General features: G+C 46.3%; 1 protein-coding gene across 1 annotated transcript in view; it reads right to left on the bottom strand.

The window, feature by feature from the left end:
* Positions 1–24,471, bottom strand: part of LCK (LCK proto-oncogene, Src family tyrosine kinase) — a 329,952-nt gene that overhangs the window by 108,649 nt on the left and 196,832 nt on the right. Inside the window, exons 5-6 of the mRNA XM_086955694.1 lie at positions 8,139–8,237; positions 1,462–1,565 (exon numbers count right to left, since the gene is read on the bottom strand). Of these exons, the coding sequence (XP_086811820.1) occupies positions 1,462–1,565; positions 8,139–8,237 (203 nt within the window). The remainder of the gene's footprint in view (positions 1–1,461; positions 1,566–8,138; positions 8,238–24,471) is intronic.

Below are 24,471 nucleotides of genomic sequence, written 5' to 3'. Positions count from 1 at the left end.
TGTCTTATTCACAATTTTTACAGACCTTCATGCCCTATGTTACAGTAAAAACATGCCTGTTTGACAAGACATAGCTCTGATTGGACCTTGAGTTTATTGACTCTGAGTGCTTCGTAAAACTGTATCTGAGTTCCAAACCTTCTACTATCATCCACAGTCAACCATGGCTGCCTGGCCTCCTCGGAGAGGGATGTGTACAAAGCAGTAACTCGTTTATCCAGTTGGAGTGTAACAACATCTGAAGCCTTGGTACTTCATGTGCAAACAGCAGTATCCTTCACGGACTGGGTCTACCAACCTCTAACTAGAGAAAAAGCCACATGGCAGGTGGAGCCCTCACTCTAGCCTGCTCACATTTCATGGTCTCACTCACATGGATGACATCACATACCAGGCTCTTTCCCATACACCATAACTCAGTCACAGCCCAGTGCTGTCCTCAGACCCCAACCTCGTGGACAGTATCTTTGCCTTTGTACAGTGGAGTCCTGTACAGCAATCCAAGACCACCCTATTCAAATACCACATACATCCCCACACCTTTGGCCGTCTCGCACCTCTTATCTTAGTGGATGTCATTCTACAGATTCTATCCCTGGGTACCTTACCTTGAAAGATATTCAGCTCGCAGTCTCACCCACTATTTCATGTCTCACCTATGGAGGTCTCTCACACACAAATATAATTTTTCACTGTCACCATCTCAGGCTTGGCCTTTGGTATTGCTAATTTACATCACATTATAGTTCATTCACATGTTTCACACTTAGTGAACTCACTCTCACAAGTGTCACCCTTGGTCATCTCGCTTTCAGAGGGTAGCCTACACAACATCATCTGCCTCGCCATAGGCGTTGCTTCTCTCTCTCTGCTCTCACCTGTTGGCTCTCTGATTGTCAGATATACCCTCACACCAGTGCTTAATTCATAAATAAATAAGTGCCAGGGCCTCATCAGGAGGCCACTGCGCTACCAATGAAAGTCCCAACGCAACTACTGACCATCATACTCCTAAAATTGTGGCATTTTTTACTTTTTCAGGCCCCCAAAGCTATAACAATGGCTTGGACGGTAGGTAGTAGTCATTTTCAAAGTATATTCAATTAATAAACAAATGTTGTTGTGCTGCTCTCTAAATTAGACCAGCAGCGCCACCATGTGGCAGACTGCCATAAGTGATGGTGTTAACAATTAAGTGCTGGTTCTGAGTCCTGGGAACCACTGTCTCAAATTAAACACTGCCTCACACACCACTTTCTGACTCTCACCTTTGATGACATCACTCTCACATGCCTCAGTTCTGGTGATCTTACGCTTGCAAGCCTCACTTTAGGAGGTTTCACTTGCACCATTTTAAGATGGTCTCCCACTGATCTCACCTTTTTGTGGTGAAACTTTACTGAGCTCATATTAAATACCCTCAGAGGTCTTACACTTAGATCTCACTCTCACATGCCTTACCTTTGGTGGTCTCACTCTCACGGATCAGGTAGGACCCCTGCATGTTCCCAGGGGCCAACAGCTGCCGTTCAGCGTCCTTCCGACCGAGGTCCTTGAAAAACCAGCTGCAAAGTACAAACAGTCCCTGTAACCACGCTTTGTCGCTTTGACAGTGGAGCAAAGGTAGATGGTGTTGCTTCTGAGAAGACAAGAAAGCATCAGCCGGCTTTCCTTCCCGCGTTGCATACACAACACAATTAAGCTTAGGAGTGGGTAATTGCAGAGGCCCCTAAAATATCACGTTTTCCATGCTGTGAATTTATGCCTAGAAATGCTACCAGTAATCATTTTGCACTGGGTCCATCTTTTTCTCATCAGAGTCTGAAAATGATGTGGGTAATTGTCCTCTGAGCAGACATTTTTTTGCCTCCTTGAAAAATAAAATGTTCACAAAATGATCCAGTGTTTAGGACGAGTTTTGGGGGGGATTTTGAAGAAAATTAAGAGGGACTGAGGAAATTTTAAGTGGGAGACAGCTAAACCCACTTTTGACTTAAAAGGCAGTATGCCCGCCTACATTGGGAGTGTTGGCATGAGTTATCCTCCTTTTCGATGTGTCTGAATATAGCAGACCTCCCTCCAATAACAACTGCAGAGACTATCCAAGCAAACTAGAAATTATATCTTCAACCCCCCAAGAGTGTGAGAAGGATGAAGGGCTGGGACGAGGAAGGGTTGTACTAATATGTTAGGATATTCATGGTATCTGAATGAATAGAGTAAAAGACCTCACAGTTACTTAGTGATGTGAGAACACACACAAGCTAAGACCAATGGCAACAACTTTAATGGGTGAGAGATGTGCAAGACAAAAAAAATCACGTTTTTAGTGCCTTCAAAATCTAAGATAACCTGCTTAGTTCAAAGATTATAAGTAGGGAACTTCCACAGCTCCTCTTGTGGGAAATGTGAGCAAATGATGGTTAGAGGAACACATCTGGTGAGGGGGGCATTAATGTGAAAGTTTACTCATTAATTTATCTCTAAATGGTCAACAGTGCTTTCAAGATGATTCTAGAAAGGATGAGCAGCCGATGGAAAGATGTAAGTCTGTCTGTGGGCGACAGTGACCACCCTGGTAATACATTCTGGACTGGTATGGGCAAACATGTTTCTTTGGAGTATCTGATAACCGAGTTTGCATTAGCTAATATTGATTGATTGAGAGCATTAACCGCAGTAACTTGTAGTCTCATGTCAAGATATGGTAGAATACTTTTCAGGATGAACAGTTGGATAAAGCAGGTATTCTTGCAACCTGGGGGTCTAGGGGCAATTTGGAGTCAATAAGGAAACCAAGGTTGTGAACAACATTAGCAGGGGCAGGTTATGGGCCCATTGTACGAGACCAGAACGAGGTTATTCACAATTGGAGGAGGCCAAGTGGATCTCTGACTTGGCTGGATTCAATTTGAGGAAGTTAGTGGACATCTGCCAGTGATTGGCAGAGAGGCAGTTTGCCATCACGCTTGGGCTCCGCTGGACTGATCTGGAAGGGACTATATGAGACTGTCCACATGCATGTAGAAGTGGACCCCTCAGAATGGAAAATGATACTTACATTGTAACTATCCATTAGTAGCTTGTCGTGCTATAGATTCACATGCTTTACACACTGGCCTCGTTTATGAAAAGTGACACATCAGTGTGGGAAAGCAGCGATGCGTCACTTTTAATTGCGCCCTCCTTGGATGCGTCATATTTACTGTATGACGCATCATGTCGCAAGGAGTTACAGATACGTTGGTATTTCTGACGTTATCTGTAGGTGCAAAATTGATGCATTATTGGAGTGTGTCACTAAAGTGACGCAACTTCAGCAATGGGTCATTTCACATGGGAAAGTCCCATTTCAAATGTGTCTGCTGTGAGGCCGGCGTAAGATATTGGCGCATTTGCGTCCTAGAAGTGGCAGAGTGAAATCTCATAGCTTTCACTGCGTCACTTCTACGAGGATTACTTGCGTCGGACGCCCACCCTGCATACATTATACCTGGTGCAGGTATAATGTGACGCAGGGGTTTACAAAGTGACGCATCTTCCTAGATGCGTAACTTTGTAAATATGACGCAACATGGCGCATTTTTACATCGCTAGTGCATCACAAAAAGTGATGCACCGGCAGCGCAAAAGTGATGCTCATAAAGGGCTCATAAATAAGACCCACAGTACCTAAGAAAGCCACTGTTGCTCCTTTCTATCTGGTAGAAAGTGCTCTTGGCACTGAATGCATAGGTGGTTTTGCCATTGCATAACAGACTTGTACACATTTAACAATCAACCTTGCCAAACTGGACTTTGAACGGGGATTTCTGAAGTGAGGTTAAGCAAAAGCGACAAAGAGTTGCTTTATCTTCTGTATTGCCAAGAAAAGACTCTTTCCGCAAACTGTATTGCATGGGACATTATTGAAGTAGCTCAAAAGGAGGCACCATAAACCTCATAGGTTCAACTTTATAGTTCCATGCGGAGCCTGGTGGTATTCTTAGATGGATTTTTCTCTTTAGGGCTTCTATAAATGCTTTGATGACTGGAATTCTAAATAGGGAATTGTGTTGCCTGTTTTGCATACAGGTGGCTACTGCTGCCAAATATAAACTGATTGATATGTATGCAAACTCTACCTTCTGAAGGTACAACAGATAACATATATTGCCCCGCACCGAATCTTTAAGAGGCTCTATCAGAGACCGCAATAGACAAAGTGTTTCTACTTTGCTGAATAACATCCATATGTAGTTGGCTTATATGCTTCTCGCAGGATTCGCATACACTTCTCAGTTAGTTTGACATACTCAAACTCTATGACCTAAGATGCCAAGTTGCAAGGTAAATTTCCGTTTGGATGACTCAGCTGCCCCTGATGTGTTAGAAGATCTACCCTGTTGGGAAGCTTCTCTTGTGAATTGACTGACCTTTCTAGAAGTACTTATAACCAGTGCTTTATTTCCTACGTTGTGTCATTAGAGTCCGTGCCATTGATGTTTGCCTGAGTTTCTTCTCTACATATGGAAGAACAGATAGTGGAGGAAAAGCATAAGCCAAGATTCCTGTCCAACTCTTCCATGATGTGTTGTCCCGGCACTGTTGATGTAGGTTCCTGAAGGATAAGTGTAAATTTACATTTTCTACTGTGTCAAACAGATCGATTGTGGGTGTGAGCTTCCATGTGTGGAAGTAATGCAGAAGTACTTGGAGATTCACCTTCCATTTGTATACTTGTGCATGAGTCCTGCAGGTCATTGCCCAGCCCCAGCAGATGCTCCGCTACGAGTGCTGTCTGATTGCAAATAGTCCATTGCCAGATATTTTGGGCTTAGGCCAACAGCTGAAGTGAGTAGGTATCTCCTTTTTTTTTTATTATAATACGTTTTGATCATGATGCCCATCTTGATTAGAACTATTTTTTTAACGAGGATTGTGTGAAATGCTCTGTGCACCAATATTATCGCTGTTAGCTTGAGGAAAACGATGTGGTACTTTCTATGCACCTGCATCCATGTACCCTGAACAGCCATGTCGTTCAGACGAGTCCCCCCCCTTATGAGTCTTGCATCTGTTGTAATGGCCACCGGGGGCAAATTGTCCAGAAAGGATTGCCAGGAGACATGTTTTTTGTTGTTGCACCATTAAAGTCAGAGCTGAACTCTGGGCTCCACCAGCACTAGATCTTCCCATTGACCGCCACTTGTGACAAACGCCTGGCTGGACATCCCTATGCAGACTTGTGTACAATAGTACGGGTATGCAGGTGGTGGTTATCCCCAACAGTTTCATTAGTGTCAGCACAGTTAAAGGATGTGTTGTCTGAAAAAGAGGTAGTAACCTTTGAAATGATATCTCCCTCTCTAGGTTTGGGCAGGATGTACTTGCACCTAGTTTAGCACAGCTCCTAGAAAACGGCTGAACTTCCTGTGGATTGAGATGGGGTTTGTTGGAATTTTCTGTGAACCCTAACCTGTGCAGGGGTGACACAGTTGCTTGGGTGTGTATGGCACTGCTGTGAGCTGCTGCTCTCTATAAGCCAATCACTGAGGAATGGAAATGCGTGAATCCCACTGTGGTGACAATGTGCTGCAACTACCGCCAAACATTTTATAAATATTTTATAAATATCCTTGAGGCTCGTGTAACTCTAAAGGGTAGAATCTTGAACTGGTGGTGTTGTCCACTTACCATAAATCTGAGGTAGCAGTGATGTGCCAGATAAACCCGGATGTGGAAGTTGGCATCCTTGAGGGAGGCATATGGTCTCCTGCGTGGAGCTGTGGGATGACATCCTGCAGACTTGTCACTTTGAAAGTCTCCAACAGGATGCAGTTGAGGATATGCCATAATGTACTGTCGATTTTGGCACTTAGAAAACACAGTGAGTGCTCATGTTGGCCCTGCTGGTGTAGAGGTGCAGGTTTGATGCACCATTGCTCAATGTACTTGTACTTCCTCCTTAAGAAGCCGCTGATGTTTCAGGCTACCATGTGATACTGCAGTGGTATGTTCGATGATGTGATGTGACAGGACCCATTGATGTCCGATGGATAGGACCCATTTGTCTGAGGTTGTTTCCTACCATTGTGGGAGGAATAACCTGGTCCTCTCTTCAACAGGTGTTCTGTGATTGGGGGAAATAATAGGCAAGTCACTGTTTTGAAGTGGAGGCGCCCTTTCCAGGGCCACCTCTAGCCCTTCCATGACTGTTTCCCCTAAAATATATCTTCAGAAAGGACCTTTTGGCCTGACCCTCCTAAAAAGACTGGTGTTGTTGGTACAATGATGGCTGCTGTTGTGGTGGTGTAGCGTCTTTGCACTCCCTCGCATTAATGTTGAAAACTAGACTGGGATGGTTGGGTCTGGCGTGCGCACAGGGAGCCAACCTGGGACCTGAAGAGATTCTCCCCATCAATGGGTATGTTAATCAGATACTGCTGCACCTCAGGGTGGAACCCTGGAACCTTGAGCCATGTCTTCGTTGGCTCACAATACCGTTGACTGCATCTAAGTCACATCTAACGTTCACATTAAAGATGGTCCTTTCCTTCTGCACCAACTTTTCCTGTAGGCCTCTGACAAGTGTTTGACATGTTGTTCCTTCTTCTCTCATTTGAGAGCAGACCAATGCACCATTGTTTTGTAGCCCCAACTACAACACTTTTCGAGGCACAATGAAAAAGGGGTTGTTGTTGCCGGCTAGAGCTGGTTATTGGGGTTGAGTGTATTCCGTCTGGATTTTGGATTTTTATAGAGTAGACTTCTACTTGATTGCTCCACTAGGCATGTAAGGTCTAAGGTCCAAAACCCAAAATGTACCAAATAGATATCATTGAAAACGCTTACTGCAGGTCAAATGGATATCCGCTCGGGACTCCTTTACTCATGAACGCACCACTAGCTCACTGTCTGTTTGAGCCTCCTGAAAGCTTAATGCCTTCTACCCACTAGCATCAGTCACCAGGAGCACCTTCGACACTTCCTGGAACTCAAAACAACACCCGCCCACCTGAAGCCATGACAGATACCGCCAGACCATGACAGTGACACAGATAGACTCAGAACAGGACTGCGTCACAGATACATGAAGGTGGTATGGAAACATTCAGACCATGACAGTGACAAGCATGCAATCAGACCATGACAGTGACTTGAATACAGTCAGACCATGACAGAGGCAAAGAAATGCCGGGGTATATTTTACAAGGGGATAGCACCACCAGAATGTCTCTTTTAGGGACGTTCTGGTGACTGTACGCCCTTCTCCATATTTACAAAGCGGCACTAAGCCACTTTCGTGGCTTAACGCCACCTTGTAAATATGGACCCTTTACACACATCACTTAGCGTGAAAGTGTCGTGCAATGAGTGTTGCTGTGGGTGTTCCGCAATACACATGGCTTTTTAACGCTGCCCCAGATTTACAAGCAGATGTAAATCTCAGGCAGAGCCAAAATCTAACACCATACAAGAGCAGGCGTTAGTTATTGCGAAACAAGGATACTTAGTTTATTTCTCCTTGTTTTTGCTTTTTCTATGTGTGCTGCATTCTGCAACACACATAGGAAGAGCAAAACAACATTAATGATTGTTTATGTGCAGGAAGGTGTCCCTTCCTGCACATGAACAATCATTAATTAATGACGATTTGCTACTTCTATATGTGCTGTCGAATGCAGCACACATAGAAGTAACAAATAGCCATTATAGATTGCTTATGTGAAGGAAGGGACACCTTCCTGCACATAAATAATCATACCCTGCGAAGGAAGGCACCCTTGCACTATGGTGCAAGGGTGCCTTCGTTGGTGCTAGGCAGCTAATTTTAGCACCAGAGCTAGGGAAAACACAGGGTGCACAGTATTGTTGTAAATATGCCGCATCCCTGCATTTTGGAAATGTTGGAGTGCGGCGCTTCCAAATTTGGCACAGCTCCGCACTCTGACATTTCCTTGTACATATGCCCCTCTTAGTTTAGGAAATGTCAGTAATGAAGATGAAGACCGCTCAGAACAAGACATTGATGTACCTTTCACACACAACATGTTAGTCATAAAGACACTTATGGCGACACAGCGACAGGGAACCTCCCATCGAACATGCACTCACACAGATACCCACAGAAATATGACAGTGATAGGTATACTCACGGCTCAGGCTCCAGGGTGTTCAGCATGGCCACAAAGTTATAGGGAATGAAGCCGCAGTCACCAGTTGTTAGTGACTGGGCCTTCCACCATTCGCCCCGTCTGAAAGCAAAGGTCAGAGTTACTTGGGGGTACTCCTAGGTGTGGGTGAATAACAGACAATACCCACTAACTATCAGTTACTGACAGGCCGGGTACCCCTCCCCCCTTTGGGAGACTGATGGCTGAGACACCGCCCATATAAGGGTGTGCCGCATGTGGGGCTCCTCCCATGTGCCGGTGGCTGGGAGCAGTGGTTCCTCAGAGGACTGCTTGACTGACAGGTAAGGCTCTTCCCAAGAGTAGTCAACTCACAAGTGAGACTCTTTTCAGGAGTAGGTGATGGAGGCGAGGCTCCATGATCCTGTGGGTGATTGACAGGTGATACCCTCCTATGTGTTAATGGCTTGCAGCAGCCTCTCTGCAACAATCCATTGAAAGACTATGGTCCACTGGCTCTGGCCTTTACTGCCCTTCCTCCTTCTGGTTAACCACAACAGGTGGATTATCTACCCAAGGAAATGATGGGCTGCGGAGTGACCACCGGCTTGAACATCCAACATAACACCCTCAAACCCCCCTGTGGAGCGAGCTTCCTTTGGGCCCTCTAGTTGTTCACAACCCTCCCCAGACAGCGCAGAAGGACGCTGGGAGACACCGACGGAAAGAGCGGTGCTCCTATAAACTGAGCTGCAGCCATGTGGGGTGATGCGCCATCCCCACAACTAATGGTATTGTGGTGGATTAAGTATTCTAGAAGAACCTGGAATTCAGAGGTGATATACTTCATATTTTTATTACCACTATAAAGCAGTAGCAACCATCCTGGTCCTGAAGAAAGCAATGGTGTAACTACCATTAATGCTGTAACATGTCGACCCCTATTGCGAACAGATATAATGTCAAATCTGTTAGTTTGTTTATCACTTTTTAGATTTGGGCGAACTGAGAGAAATTATTAAAATTTGTCTTTAACTCAGCTCTATCCAATTTAAAATTTTCACATTTACTGCTGTTTAGTTACCACTCACACTATATTTGCTTGCACCTCCCATCACTTTATATTCTACTTATTGGTTACGTTCCAGCCACAACAACATCTGTAGGCTGTGGACAGTTTCTCCTGGGTAAGGAGAACCCACATGATGTAAAATGGCGGTACAGAATGATAACTGATGGGAATATTTTTCCCATACCCTTGAGATTTGCCCACTTATTCTAGTTAGACGTAGATACACGTTTTGGGTTTATTCCACTCTTATTAATAGTTAGTTTTGCCTTGGATGGCTTTCATAGTTGAGTGTCAGTTTCTTTTCCTTTTTCCGACCCCTAGACATTGTTTGTTGATATTATTACTGGTTGGGGCATGTGTCTAGTCCTTGGTCATTAATCTTGCCCTAGGACCCTCCTTCTAATTGTGTTTTTTTGTTCACAGCCCATTACCTACCCACAAAGGACTCAACAGGCCTTCTTTGGTCTGAGAACAGCCAGAGTTTATTAGATTTTTTGCAATTTGAGACACACTTTGCATCAGTCGTCACTGTGTTCAGGACATGCAGCTATCTTATACGTCAAGTTGGTCATTCATTCATAATCCATCCGTTTACAGTCATAATATTCTTCTTATGTGTTATTTGGGTATTTATTGAAGCGCACATTCATCAGCAGATTTCTTGTCGCTGAGGTTCTGAGCAGAGACCTGCCAGACAAAGAAGCCATTAATTATAAGCCAAAGTAAACAGGCATGTTTTGAGCTGTTTTCTGAACCACATGTAATCCACCTCAAGCCTCAGTGAAATGGGCAAAGAGTTCCAGAGCCTCGGACCCAAAAAGGAGAATGGAGTCCCACCAATGCGTTTGCGTTTGAATCTGGAAACCACCAGAAGATTCAAGTGCATTGATCTCAGAGTATGCAGGGGAGAGTACTTGCTGATTAGTGAGGAGATGAAATTAGGCCCTGTTCCCTGAATAGCTCTAAAGAGAATACAGTAAGTTTTAAACTTTGCTCTCTGTTCCACTGGAAGCCAGTGGATATCTTTTAACTGGATCACTGACATAATATAGAATGACAAAATATAGACTTACCAAAATATAGTCACCAAAATATAGAATGCCAAAATATCGAATTCCTATCTACAAACAGGTAAGTACAAAAATATCGAATCCAAAATATAGTCTGTAAAAAATATAGTCAGTCAAAATATCGAATTTTTTTAAATGTCTTAAAAGTAATTTAAAATTAATGAAATAAAAAATATAATTAACTAAAACATACTTAAAAATACTCAAATAACCTTAAAATTAAGATATAATTAATTTAAATTATTAATAAAAAATGTACAATATTTTACCGTAGGATAGCGTAAGGGTAAAAATTACTATTCCCACTCCAGAGAGTGCAACAGTAGGGAAAGCGTTGGATAGCGGGAGGGTAAAAAATACTATTCCCACTCCAGTGAGTGCAACAGTAGGGAAAGCGTTGGATAGCGTAGGGGTAAAAAACTACTATTCCCACTCCAGAGAGTGCAACAGTAGGGAAGGCGTTGGATAGCATAGGGGTAAAAATTACTATTCCCACTCCAGAGAATGCAACAGTAGGGAAAGAGTTGGATAGCATAATGGTAAAAATTACTATTCCCACTCCAGAGAGTGCAACAGTAGGGAAAGCATTGGATATTGGAAGGGTATAAATTACTATTTCCACTCCAGAGAGTACAACAGTAGGGAAAGCATTGGATAGCGTAGGGGTAAAAATTACTATTCCCACTCCAGAGAGTGCAACAGTAGGGAAAGCGTTGGATAGCGTAGGGGTAAAAAATACTATTCCCACTCCAGAGAGTGCAACAGTAGGGAAAGCGTTGGATAGCGGGAGTGTGAAAATTACTATTCCCACTCCAGATAGTGCAACAGTAGGGAAAGCTTTGGATAGCGTAGGGGTAAAAATTACTATTCCCACTCCAGAGAGTGCATCAGTAGGGAAAGCGTTGGATAGCGTAGGGGTAAAAAATACTATTCCCACTCCAGAGAGTGAAACAGTAGGGAAAGCGTTTGATAGCGGGAGGGTGAAAATTACTATTCCCACTCCAGTGAGATTAACAGTAGGGAAAGTAATGATTTAATATATTATTAAAAATAAATTAAATATCAATACCAATAAAACATTAATTGAAATTAATAACCAAGGTAATATTATGTAATAATTAATTAGAAATACAACTACATATTAGGTATTAAAAATTAATAACCTATTCATATTTATTCAAAAACGAATTAATTTTAAATAACAAAAACTAATTAATAATAAAAATTAATACCAATTAAAAATGAACAGTAAATTAATTATCAATACACAAAAAGTATTTTTAATATGTAATTAATTACAATTACATTACTTCCCACCCTATTCCCCTATAAACCCACATCCCACTACAGAAAATACATTAATACAATTATCATAATTATCAAATATTTAATTAATACAAAATAATTACCAATTAATAAAAATTAATTGCCAATTAATAGAAATTAATTACCAATTAAAAATTAATTAACAATAAATTTAAAATCAATACGAATAAATGAAAAAAAATATTTACTTTATTACAATTAAATTACTTCCCATCCTATTCCCCTATAAACCCACAACCGGCTACAGAAAATAAATTTAGAAAATTAACATAGTTAACAATTAATCAATTAATACAAATTAATTGGCAATTAATAAAAATTATTTACCAATTACAAAATAACAATAAATTCAAAATGAATACCAATAAATAAATAAAAATATTTAATTATTTACAATTAAATTACTTCCCACCCTATTCCCCTATAAACCCACAACCCGCTACAGAATTAAATTACGCAAAAATTAAATAACATGAAATTCATTACTTAAAATACATGAAACATACATTACAAAAATTAATATACACTTTTCACACATATACTAACATACAAAACACTTTAAAAAAATTGATATTATTAAAAAATCGATATATTTAATGCCTATATTGTATATTTCGATATTTTGACTTCTATATTTTGAAAATCGATATTACTTACCTTAAATTCGATATTTCTAACCACTATATTGAGTCCATTCGATATTTTGTCCATTCTATATTTTTACTTCGATATTATGTCCATTCTATATTTTGGAATAGATATTATGACTGTTTACCCTTTTAACTGTGGGCTAATATGGCATCGTCTGTCCTGAAGATGGATGATTCTAGCTGCTTGATTTTGAATCATCTGAAAACAATGTGTCTGCTTTTGTGGGAGATCAAGATGAAGCGCATTACCGTAGTCAATCTTGGATAAGATAAGTGCAATCACTACTTGAGTACAGGCCTCTTTGCTGAAAAAGCGTCCAATTCTGCGCAGCTTACGGAGTTGGACAAAGCAAGAGGAGGTAACTGACCCGATCTGGGCAGTCATGGAGAGACCTTCTGTCATTACCAGTAATAAATCCTTTTACAGTCATAACAACGTTTGGTTGGCCCTACATCACTTTGTCAATCGCCATGAGTCCTCTTGTAACAGCTCTTTCCTTTATCCCATTGGAACAATGAGTTGCAGCTTCAAGGCTTCCCTTGCTACCGATGCCTGGCATTCACAGCCCTGTGGCTGTGCCTGGCCAGCAAGTGTTGTGTCCACCCAGCGGTGGCCATCTCTTGACCCTTTGTTTGTGCACTAGAGCCCCAGCCATGAGGCATCCCAAGGACTTTGGGTATTCATCTCTTTCTGTCCTCGTGTGGTGTCATTTTTTGGCCATCCTGGTAGCTGTACCCCGCCACACAGTCGGGGGTTCTACAACTGCCATCGGCTCCCTTCATCGCCCCTATTTCCTGGAAGGAGAAATGTCCTGCCCTAAGAAAAACCTAACAGCTCAAGCATTCCTACAGTGTTCAACAGGAACTTGTCTATCCAGACTCTGGATAAGTGAAACTTGTTGTCCGAGTAGTAACCTGGTATCTTGAATTTATGGGGCCATGCCTGACAACCAGCCGCGGTCCCTGCAGGTAACACAGGTGGGGACGCATGGGCAGGATTTCGAGGGACGATGCAGAGGGAAAATCAATTATTTATTTAACTTTTCCTCTGCATCGTCCCTCAAAATCCCCCCACGCGGTCCCACCGCCCCACTTCTGTTACCTTCACAGACAGCGGCTGCTAACAACTTCTCAGCCCATTCCCTTGCAAAAGTTACTCATTGAGATGTTAAGCTTCCTTCTGGATATCTCTACCACGTTATGGCTAACAGCCCCACCGCCTTTCAAATCTTGCTATCACCTCAGACCACAGTACCTCTGTGGGACGGATCATTTGGGAGATGGTTGTGAGATCGGCCTTCATCATTCCCAACAGTTGCTTGCGCCCTAGCTCGGTGAGGTTATTACCACCCAGGTGCACCACGATGGCGTCAGGTTTTTCCCTTGTCCACAGCACTTAGTGACCTCTTGGCAGAAGCTGTGTCCACCTCAAGCCTGGCTTGCCCATCCAAACCACCCTGATGTTGCACAGCCATATACTGCCATAATGCATCCGCGAGCTGGCCCATAGCTGGGCTCGTGTAATGTAGGAGTGGCCCACTATCCAAACCATCAGTTTCCTGCATCTGACGTCTGTGGTATCAAAATGAAGCTCTGCATTAGTTACCCTCTTATGTAAGCCTTGAAGGCACAGGATTTCCACCCGCCGAGCTGCATGATCCCTTTCACTCCCAGGCCTCAGGCAGCCACTGATGTGAAAGGAATGTGATCCGAAAGACTCAGATGTGAGACTAGCCTGTGCTAATGCCATATGCATCACAGCTGTGAACTGGAACCTGCTGAGATGCGTACGATGAAGGGCATGACCTGGGGCAACACCCTGCAGTCTGTCCTGCAAGTAACTAAACATAAGGCATACGGGGCAGTGCTCATGTGGCTCTCTGTCCAAGCCTTTGACTTCCCACTGGTGGTTTCCCAATAAAAACATTTCCCCACCTTACTGGTGTTGCAATCCTCCCATGTGTTACTCCCCCGTCGTCACCCTCTGGTAGTCCTCCCAGCACTTACAATTATTGGCCTTGTCAATGAGACTGCAATGGCACATTCTTTGTCCAGCCTGCTTCATTCCAGTTGTCTGACCACCGCGTCATGCACCAGGCTGACACCAGGAGGCACCAAAGCCTTCGCTCCCTGCTGCGTCCGTGAAGAGGTTCTATTGCTCAGCTGACATCCAGGGTCCCATCAGACTAGAGTCCCACTGAAGTTAACAATGAAATCCTGCCACTGCATGAGGGTATCATTTGACCCTGACCGTCAACCAGACCCTGTGATGCTTCTGGAATGCTTCTGGGAGAGGCCCCTCGTTAGCTGAGCCATTCGCTTAGCAAATGCTCTTCCCAAGGGATGAACCTCATCCCAAAGTTGAGTTTACCTAATAGCTGCTGAACCTCCCTTAGGGCCACTTTCTTTTTGGCCAAGAAAGCTGAGATGGCCTGCTTCAAGTCTGTAATCTTAGGGACTGGTAATCTGCACACTCGTTCCACTGAGACTAGCTCGATACCGATGAATATTAACTGTGCTGATGGCCCCTCTGTTTTGTCACATGCCAATGGGATGACCGGTTGTTCTCTCAGTGAGATGAAATGATCCAGCATGGTTCTGCATTATGCTGAGACTGGCTTCCCCACATAAAGAAAGTCATCAAGGTACTGCAACCTCACATCTATCTCCCAGGGCTCACTCTAAGAAGGTGCTAATTAACCCTGGGCAAAGCCCTACGCTACTCTCGCGTAGTTTGCGAAGTTTGTCCGACTTCGCACTACACGAACTGCACGTAGCACAGTGCAAACATGCGTAGCGTAGCGTAATGCAGCGGTCATTTTTTGCTTGCTCGCGGTCCTCAACGTCAAGTTGGCGACCGCGAGCAAGCAAAATTACACCGTCGCGACACTTTTTCCTTGTTTGCGATCAGCAACATCAAGTTGCCGATCACGAGCATGGAAAGTAAACCACCCAGCGAGATTCTCAACGCGGGGAGGTCAGGTTTCTCATTGCGAGTGGTCGAGCATGCTCGCAACCGCTCGCGATGGGAAACTACCAGTCCGCGTTGAGAAAGCTGCAGCTCAAGTAAAAATCTACTTGAGCGGCAGAAAAGTACAGCTCACACTGTGCAAGATGAGGTTTTCAATAATTGCACAGTGCCAGATGCTTGTCTGCAATGTTCAATCATTGAAAATGACATCTTGCACAGTGCAAACATGATACTACGCAGTTCCCGTAGTGCTAGGCGTAGCTCGCGTAGTGCGAAGTGCACTTCGCGTAGCTACGCGTAGCGCTACTTAGCGAACTACTCCCACCCCTAGTGCTAATGGACTCAAAGTATCACAGGATATGGTGCAACCCATGGGAAGGCATCCACTGTAATAGAAAGTGCTATCGATCTGGAAGCCCAACAGGTGGTAACTGTCCGGGTGTACCAAGAGGATTCGGAATATGGACTCAGTGTCTTCTTTTGCCATTAAGGCCCAGGAACTTTGGGGCCTAGGGCCTGCTCCGGCAACTAACTGCTTCCGCGTTGTACCGCCACCCCCTTTACCCGCTCGATCAGCAGGTTCAAATCGTCTGCGCAGGGTGCAGTCCTCCCACGCTGAACCCCTGCTTGCCGCGCCTCGTATCCCCGCTCTTTTGACAACCAGGCTCGACTGGCACTCGCAGCTGGTGACACGCCTAGCTAGTAACTTCCCTGAAGTGGGCTGTTTTTTGGACTGGTTTTCGGCTGGTTATTTTCTGTACTCGCTCTTCGCCACCCGGGTTCACCGCCATTGCCACCCCACATGAAGTCTTTGCTCGTAACTGGTCCTCAGTCTGCGGCGTGCAAGAGATGAGATGATGGTGGCAACTCTGACTTCTGATACAGGAGTACATATTTTGTGCAGCACTCAATGATAGTTGCTGCAACACTGAGAGGCCCCCCCCCCTCGCAAAGCCCCCTTTTGGCCATGTAATGACATCGGCTATCGGCCCCAATTGGGCGCTTTTTAAGAATTGCTGTATGTTTTATAACGCTTCCTGCTGCCTGGCCCTATGTCGTCGCCAGGCGGGCAACTAGAGCCTAATTTCGGAGGTGGAGGGGCCCTGAAAAAGATTTAGTGGGAGGGGGGCTAATTCTTCCAGCCATAGGCAGAGTAGCTCTAAGAAGGGGTGAAAACACAACAAAAGCCTCATTAACAAGTAAATGGTATTTTAAAGACCTATGAAGTACTCGGGTGCGGCTGCAATTAGACGGTGTCCATCCAGCGCAGCTGTCTCAGCCCGGGCGGACACACACGATGGGGGAGAGGGGGGGGCTGAAGCCTGGGGAGCCCAATGGGTGTTGTGCGCCTGGTCACTGCCCATGGGAGGCGTTAGTCGCAGTCCACTCTGGAGTCCTCCTACCGCCTCCCGTGCCTGCACTTCTAGGTACAAAACTGTCATTAAGACGTTAAATCCTCAATATCATTGGTGCCACGGAATTTGAAGTTGATCAGCGCTTATAAGTGCTACAGTGTAAAATATGTTATGTAAATTTCTTCTTCAATCACTAAAAAACTATAAGGGCCTTATTTACAAGCCCCTTGCGCCGCCGGTGAGTCAAATTTAATAAGGGAAAAAGTGACGCACCAGTGGTGTAAGGGGAATGTAAATAAGCCCTTAGATTGTGGTGGGTAACTGACAAATCTGACCGCCTTCAAAAGGCTGACCACCTGTGGGTCCTTGGCAGATGAGTCATTTCCAAGTGTGAGTGACTCGTTCTAATAGTGAATCACTATCAGGGGAGGCTCTTCACGTGTGTAGCTGGGCTATGGTGGCCCATGAGAAGGGTTTGATGGACAGGTCGGGCTTCTCCCATGTTTGAATGACTGTTGGGTTAGTCTCCACGCAGCTGTGGTTGACTGACAGATGAGGACCCTCTCACAAGAAATGGTCTGACACGTGAGGCTCATCTCATGTAGGTATGGCTGATAGAAGAGGATCCTCCCAGGTGTGCAGTGAACGTCATTTGGGAGGGACTGTTAAACTGGAGGGCTAAACAGAAAAGAAGCCAATGCTGATATTTTTACTTTCCTTTATTAAGTTGACTAACTACAATAAATGTGTTCATAGGTGTAGTTTCTGCCACCAGTTAGAGATCACAGCTTGCTAAATTTGATATAACAGTGGTGACGAGGTATTCGCATGGATTACAAAGGCTCGGAGATAAACGAAGAAACTACGAATACCTGAGCGCCTGAACACCACTTAGTTTCACCAGGTCATCCTGATCTCAAGAGGCAGAGGTGAAGTTGGCAGTGCGCCGGCTGAGACACCTGCCAGAACTCAGCCAGAGGTTCTTCGGAGCAGCAGCCAGTGAGTGAAATTGGGATCTGAGGTCTCCTGTAGGACGATCACCAGACCTCTGACGGGAAAGTGTTCATGAGATCCAGAATCTGTCATGGGTGGCCAGTAGTGCTACTGAACTGGGTCCTAATCAGGAGAGCAGGCACTGAGCCGAACCTAAAAGGTCTGCGCCTATGCCTAAGCTATATGTTGAAAACATAGCTGGCGCAGTTGAAGTTTTGCAAGTTAATCTGTGGCACATTCGCTTTTTTTTTGATTTTCTGAGTATATACTTTAATCTGATCTAGTTCATAAACTGCATGTGATCTTAACTAGCAACCGCCAACCAACCCAGGAGAAGGTCTGATCTTACGCCCCTGCACATTAGCAGAAAACACCGGCAGGGAGAAGCAGCATTTCACAGGAAACGGCCATGAAAGATAAGAGGTAAAATTACTTTTTATGGCTCCCTTTAACTAGCCCGTGCACTTCCTTTAACAATACATATTTGACATGTCTGGCCAATAAAGTTTTTATGCACTGGGTTGTATGGCAAGGGTAAGCACTCCCACTGTAGTGCCAGCAGCCTCAAATCCTAAGTCCCTCTGCACATCTGCCTTCCTGCAGTTGACCCCGAAATCACTGGAGTGAAAAGTGAAGCGTTCTGTGCCATGTTATAAAAACACATGCTTGAGTCGTAGTTAGGAGCACGGGGGATTGTGGAGCAACAAAATAGGCAACTGGGACACCTCTGTAATCAGACCAAGCCAGCCTGAGCTAAGGGGCAGCCTGTTGCATAACACAATATTATGGGGTCCCCATGCAAAAAGTGATGAGGGCCCTGAGTCACCCATACCTCACAGATATTCATTGGCCTTGGGATGAATGCCCCTCCCCCGCCCTTGAAGGACTGAGGCCCCCTACACTGCAAGGGCAGTAGGGGCCTGCATTACTCCCCCAGGCTGGGCAAGACTCTTGCTCGAACTATGGTCACCCTAGAAGTCCAAACACCTATGGGAATGAGCATCTCACTCCATTCCTCCGTTCCTACCGCTAAAATCTCTTTCAACTGTGGTCCTACTGATCGGAAGAGGCTGCATTAAAGGTCAAACTGTGGAGAGTGGCTGGGGTGGAGCGTGGGTAGGCCTCCCAGGGCCCTGACTTGACTATCTCTCTTCAGCTCTATGGCAGGCTGTCACCCCTGTTTCTGACCCCCAGAGTCTCGGACAAGTGCAGAGACGTTGAAGGCAACGGCAAAGTGGGTAAATGCTTATGGCCCATAGCATTAAAGAGGGCACAGGTGAAGGTAATTGCGATGGGGGAGGGGGCCGCTTGCTCGCGTGTCGTCAGCGCCGCGGTGCAGTAACCACTTGGGACAGCTTCTTTTAGTTACTGCGTGGTCCCGACTGCTTTCGCCGGGCCACGCCCCTTTATTTATAGCTGGCGCGTGACGACACGCGCCAGCGCTTGCGTAAGTCCTCTGACGCGGGTATACTGCACTCCTACCCCGCGTCGGAGAACACTACATTCCTTCCAACCTTTATTAAACAACAAACAAAACATTGATCATGTAGATCTATTACCAGTCACTAGAATTCCAGTCCCGGGTTCGTCACAACATGAAGTCTGCCAGCCGGGAGGATGGAGCCGGGTTTTTTCTCAGGCCATATCTGGAGTGTTCTCCCCATGATGATGGCAACAACGGGTCATTTCCCGTGAAACTTCACCCTCCAGGGATCTCACAGGGGAACTTGGCAGACCTCCGACTGGTGTTCCAGGCAGTGAAGGGTTGCCATGGTCGGATCGGTTCACATCTTCAGTGGGGGTCGTCCCTTGGTCACCATCTGTTCCTTCCTCCACTGGCGATTGACGTGGTCTGGCATCCAGGTTGTCCGATTGCTGCTGGTTCGGAGTTCTGGCGTGTACCTTTTTGAAGAAAGAGATGTTGCATGTGATTTCCTTGGTTCCTCTTCTGGCTGTTATCATAGTGCCGGTTCGGCGGATAACTGTCCATAGCTGATGTTCGAATCAAAGCCGGAACTTGCTCCCAGAGTACATGTCCTTGACATAGAGTCTGTCCCTTACTTGAAAGACTGACATCCAGGCTCGTTGGTCGGCGCTGGCTTGGTCATTGGAGCTGGTCCTGTTGGCTAGGACCTTTCCAGCGTCAATCTGAGATGGGGTCCAGCTTGGGTGATGCGGGATGATGTCTCGCACTACTCGGCCCATGCTTACCGGCCCTGGAGCTGCCTCGGTCGTGAGATGGGGCGTCAAATGGTATTCTCTCAGGAAACTGTATATGGCCCTCTCGAGCGGGGATCCATCCGCATGCGCGATGCTTATTACTTTGTTGAGAGTGCGCATGAAACTCTCTACTTCCCCATTTGCTTGGGGCCAGCGTGGGGTCACTTTCCGGTGCTGAATCCCCCAGGCCTTTAGATAGTCTGCAAACTCTTGTCCATGGAAGGGTGGGCCGTTGTCTGTCTTCACCACTCCGAATATTCCGTGGGTAGCGATGGTCTTCTCGAATTTTGTAACAACCTCCGTGGCTGTCTGACTCTGGGGTACTTCGTGTAGTCATCGAGATCACCAGGGCATAGCGTCCATCTGGGAAGTGTCCAAAATCCACACTCACGCACTCCCATGTCCGTTGGTGGTGTTCTTCAGTGATGACGGGGTGAGGGCAAACCGGTTGACCCGATGCCTAGCACCATGAGCATGTTCTGACTGTTTGTTCAACCAGTGGGCCCATCCCTGGGAACCATTCCTTGGCCCTCAGCCGACTCTTTGTCTTAAACATGCCTTGATGACCCCAGTGTGCGAGGTCCACAGCTTGTTGAGCCAGACTTGATGGGATCACCAGTCGCGGGCCTCGGAGCAGACAACCACTGCTGTCGACCAAAAGTTCATCCTTGACCCGCACAATTGACTCCAGGACGGTTTTTGCTTGCGGCGTCCGTCTGGCCATGGTATACTGAATGGGGCACCAGGCATTCGATTGGACCGCAATTATGGCCAGTTGCAGGCATTCATTAATCCGGGTGGCTTCTACAATGGTCTCAAGACTCATGGGAAGTGGTCGGGATCTTTCTGATACAAGTGGGACATATTCTTCAGTGTCTTCGGCATCCTCTTCTTCTGCTTTGGTGGCAGCCGTGGGATGCCTCGAAAGGTAGTCCGCTGGATTGGATGAGCCTGGTTTGTATTCCACTCGATAGTCATACCCCTGCAGTTGAAGGATCCATTTTTCAGTCCTCGTGGAGGTTTGGATGCTGACCCTTGAAACAGGGGAATGAGGGTTTGTGGTCTGTGGACACTGTGAATGGATGACCGTACACGTAGACGTGGAAATGTCGACAGGCCCATTGGAAGGCGATCGCTTCTCGTTCTATCTGCGAGTATCTCTGTTCTGTGTCGGTCAGGGAGCGGCTTACGTATGCTATCGTGGCCCACTCTCCATTTCCTTGCAACTGTGTGAGCACGGCTCCTAGCCCATACGGGCTGGCGTCCACACCGACGTAGGTGGATCGGGCTGGGTCGAAGTATGACAGTGTTGTGTCTGCCGACAGGGCTGCTTTGTTATCCTTAAGGGCTTGTTCCTGCCATGTGGTGGTGGATTTCGTCAGTTCCCTGAGGGGCTTTGTGAGGTTGGACAAATCCGGGACAAACCGCCCGCAAAAGTTCACCATCCCTAGGAAACTCCTTATTTCCGAGATGTTGGAGGGCGCTGAGGCTTCCTGTACGTCTTGCACCTTGACAAAGAAGCTGATCTTGTTCTTTAAGAACTGGCACTGCTCTCTGTGTAGGGTCAGTCCGGGTTCTTTGATCCTCTGGAGGACCCCGTGAAGTCTATGGTGGTGATCTTCTATCGATAATGCATATATGAGTAGGTCGTCGCTTACAATCAAGACCCCTGGTAGCCCGCTGAGGACTTCATGGATGGTGTTTTGGAACATCTCTGAGGCACTTGAGATCCCGAAATTGAAGAGTCAGTCTCTCCTGAGGCCGACGTGCGTAGAGAATGTGGTGATGTATCGAGAGTCTGGGTGTAGTGGCAGTTGGTGGTAGCCGGACCGCAGGTCCATCTTCGAAAACTAGTTTGCGCATTTCAGTTTTACCAAGATGTCGTTGATGGTGGGGGTTAGGTGACTTTCCCTTTTCACTGCGGCGTTTGGGAGGAGCATGTCAACGCAGATCCGGACCTGCCCCGGCTGTTTCCGTTTCCGTGCCAGTACGATCAGGGACAACCAAGGGGTGGGTCCACTGACCTTTTCTATTATCCCTTGCTTCTTCATTGCCTCTAGCTCTTCTTCGACCTTCTTTCACAAATGGAACGCAATGCGTCTGTGCCTCAGCATCACCGGTTGGACTAACGAGTCGATGTGGATAGAGACTTCCTTCCCTTTCAGGCATCAAATGCCTTTGAAGACGTCTTCGAACTCCTCCATGATGGCCTCCAGTTCCTCCTCTTGTACCGCCATGGCGAATGATATTAGCCTCAGCTCTGATTGTCCGCTTATCAGCATAACGCTTCCTTCCTTGGTCAATTACACTGTGGTGGGGATCTTGAGGTCTTGGTGTCTCAGCTCGGTCTTGAAACATCCCAGGAGCGAGATGGGTGTCTTCTGTCCGTAGGCAAATACCCTTCTCCTTGCTTCGCGTGATGGCGGGAGTGGACTTAGTTGATTATACACATTGGCAGCCATTAGTTCGATCGAGGCCCCAGTGTCTGTAGTGGCTCTCACATCCTGGAGGTGGATCTTGATTCTGCACCTTGGAAGTCGTTGTCTCTTCCGTCGTGGCTGATCTACTGCGAATACATAGTGGACCGGGTAGTCTCCTGTGTCATCATCCATGTCCTCACTGTCACGCTCTTCAGCCACTGTCTGTGCTGCTTCTTTCCATGATTTTGCAGACCGGCATACCGCCGCAAAGTGGTTCATCCACCCGCAAGCACTGCACTTCTTCCCTCTCGCTGGGCAGTCTTGCATGCGATGCGGTGTGCCTCCGCAGTAGCCGCATTGACTTTTTTTGTCTTGCTGTCTTCTCCCTGTGTTTTGGCGCGCTTTGGGCCTCACCACGTTCGCATTTTCCACCGCGTTGACTTGCTCTGTCTTGATGGGTCGGTGGAGGGTCACCTCCATGTGGGATGCCTTGGCTTGCGACAGTTCTTTTGACAGGCCCAGGGTGAGGAGGTCTGCTAGAGACTTGCCATCCTCTTGAAGAATGTTCACTCTGAGTTTGGACGAGTAGCACCAATGTATTATCTGACCTCGGATTTCTTCCTGTTCGTCACGAAATCCGCATGTGCTGGCCAGTTCTTTCAAACGCCCGTGGAATGCGTCTAACGATTCCTCCGCCTCTTGCTTGGCCTGGCGAAAGATGAATCTTTCATAGTCCCTGTTCGCCATCGGCTCGAAGTGCGCATTTAGTGTGTTGAGAAGTGTGACATACGTTTTGGGTGTGGCCTCGACCAGGGTTTTCTAAATGCAGTGGATGTTATTGCCTCCGAGGTGGAGGAGTAGGGCTCTGCGCCTGTCCCGGGCTATGCCTGCCCCTTCAAAGTAGATCTGGAGACAGTCAGTCCAGTCTCTCCATCGCGGGGCAATGGTTCAATGGCGGGGATCGACGCCATCGTGGCGCAGACGCAGGCACGTGTACTGCTTACCTCCTGGGCGCGGTAGTAGCCGCCTTGCCGAGAGTGATGAAAGCACTGACAGGGTCTTCTCCTGTGGCCTGTGGGTGCTAGGCCTCACTGCAGCTTCCTCCTCTTCCAGGATGCTGGGGCACCACGTGCGTGGGCTCAACAGGGTGTGCAGAGATGGCCCCCCTTCCTTCCAGGCACCCTCAGGGGCTGTAGGGCCTTCCCTGGATGCGGCAGACTTGCCTGGGGGCACACAGCAGGCCAGCACAGGGCAGGCAGCATCTCCGCGGACACAGGGCCTTGAACAAAGGCTTATTAACCTCCAGAGATGCAGACCCATTAACTGCTCTGCATGGGTTTGATTAAGCATGGGCGGAAAATCCGTTCCGCTCGCAGATTTTCGGTAAATTCGCAATCCGCGAACTCTCGCGAATTTACCGAAAATCCGCAAATTCGCATGCAGCGGATTTTTTTTATTGGTGATACAATATTGCGGCGTGCGGCGTTCACTTACCATCATTCAGCGTTTGCCGAGTTGTTTTTCTCGATATTTTGCGAGTGCTGCGCCATTTTGGATCTTGCTGCAGGAGTTTGGCGACGCATCGCGAGAGTTCGCAATTGCGAACACGTAGGTGTGGCGGGCAGCAACAATCTCGCACTCGCGAAATTACAAAATTTGCAATTCTGCACAAGAAATCCACTAGCAAGCAGCATAGACCTTCTGAAATGATGATTTTTATCAGAATAACTCCTCAGGTTGACATTTGCCTGCACTTTTTGGGATTTGAGGCCTTTTGCCTTTCTTTTGATCACTTTTGGATTAGAAATCAACTTTCACAAGTAAGTTTGTTTGGGGCATTACAGTTGCTGTTCTGCAGAAAAACGAGTTTTGCAAAACTGAAAGCACTCAACAGGTGCAAAAGTTCACTCATCATTAGTAACCATTCCCTGTAGTACTTCCTGAGGGGCCCCTCCAGAGTTCAGTTGCCTATGTTTGTTTGGGGCATTACAGTTGCTGTTCTGCAGAAAAACGAGTTTTGCAAAACTGAAAGCACTCAGCAGGTGCAAAAGTTCAAACTCATCATTAGTAACCATTCCTGTAGTGCTTCCTGACTAGGGCCCCTCCAGAGTTCAGTTGCTAGTTGCAACAATTCTATGACCCTGCTCTGACCCTCACAGCAGGCTCATAGAATAGCTACAATTAGGCCACAAAGGTACTGGAAAAAAAAATTGCACTGCAACAGAAAGCAAATTACAGATAAGGAAGCAGGTGCCAGACTGGAATTTTAAAACAGTGACA

This window comes from Lissotriton vulgaris, chromosome 2_1 (assembly GCF_964263255.1).
Source record: "Lissotriton vulgaris chromosome 2_1, aLisVul1.2, whole genome shotgun sequence".
NCBI lineage: Eukaryota > Metazoa > Chordata > Amphibia > Caudata > Salamandridae > Lissotriton > Lissotriton vulgaris.
The sequence above is the reverse complement of the archived record's forward strand: the minus strand, read 5'-3'. Positions and strand labels throughout refer to the sequence as shown.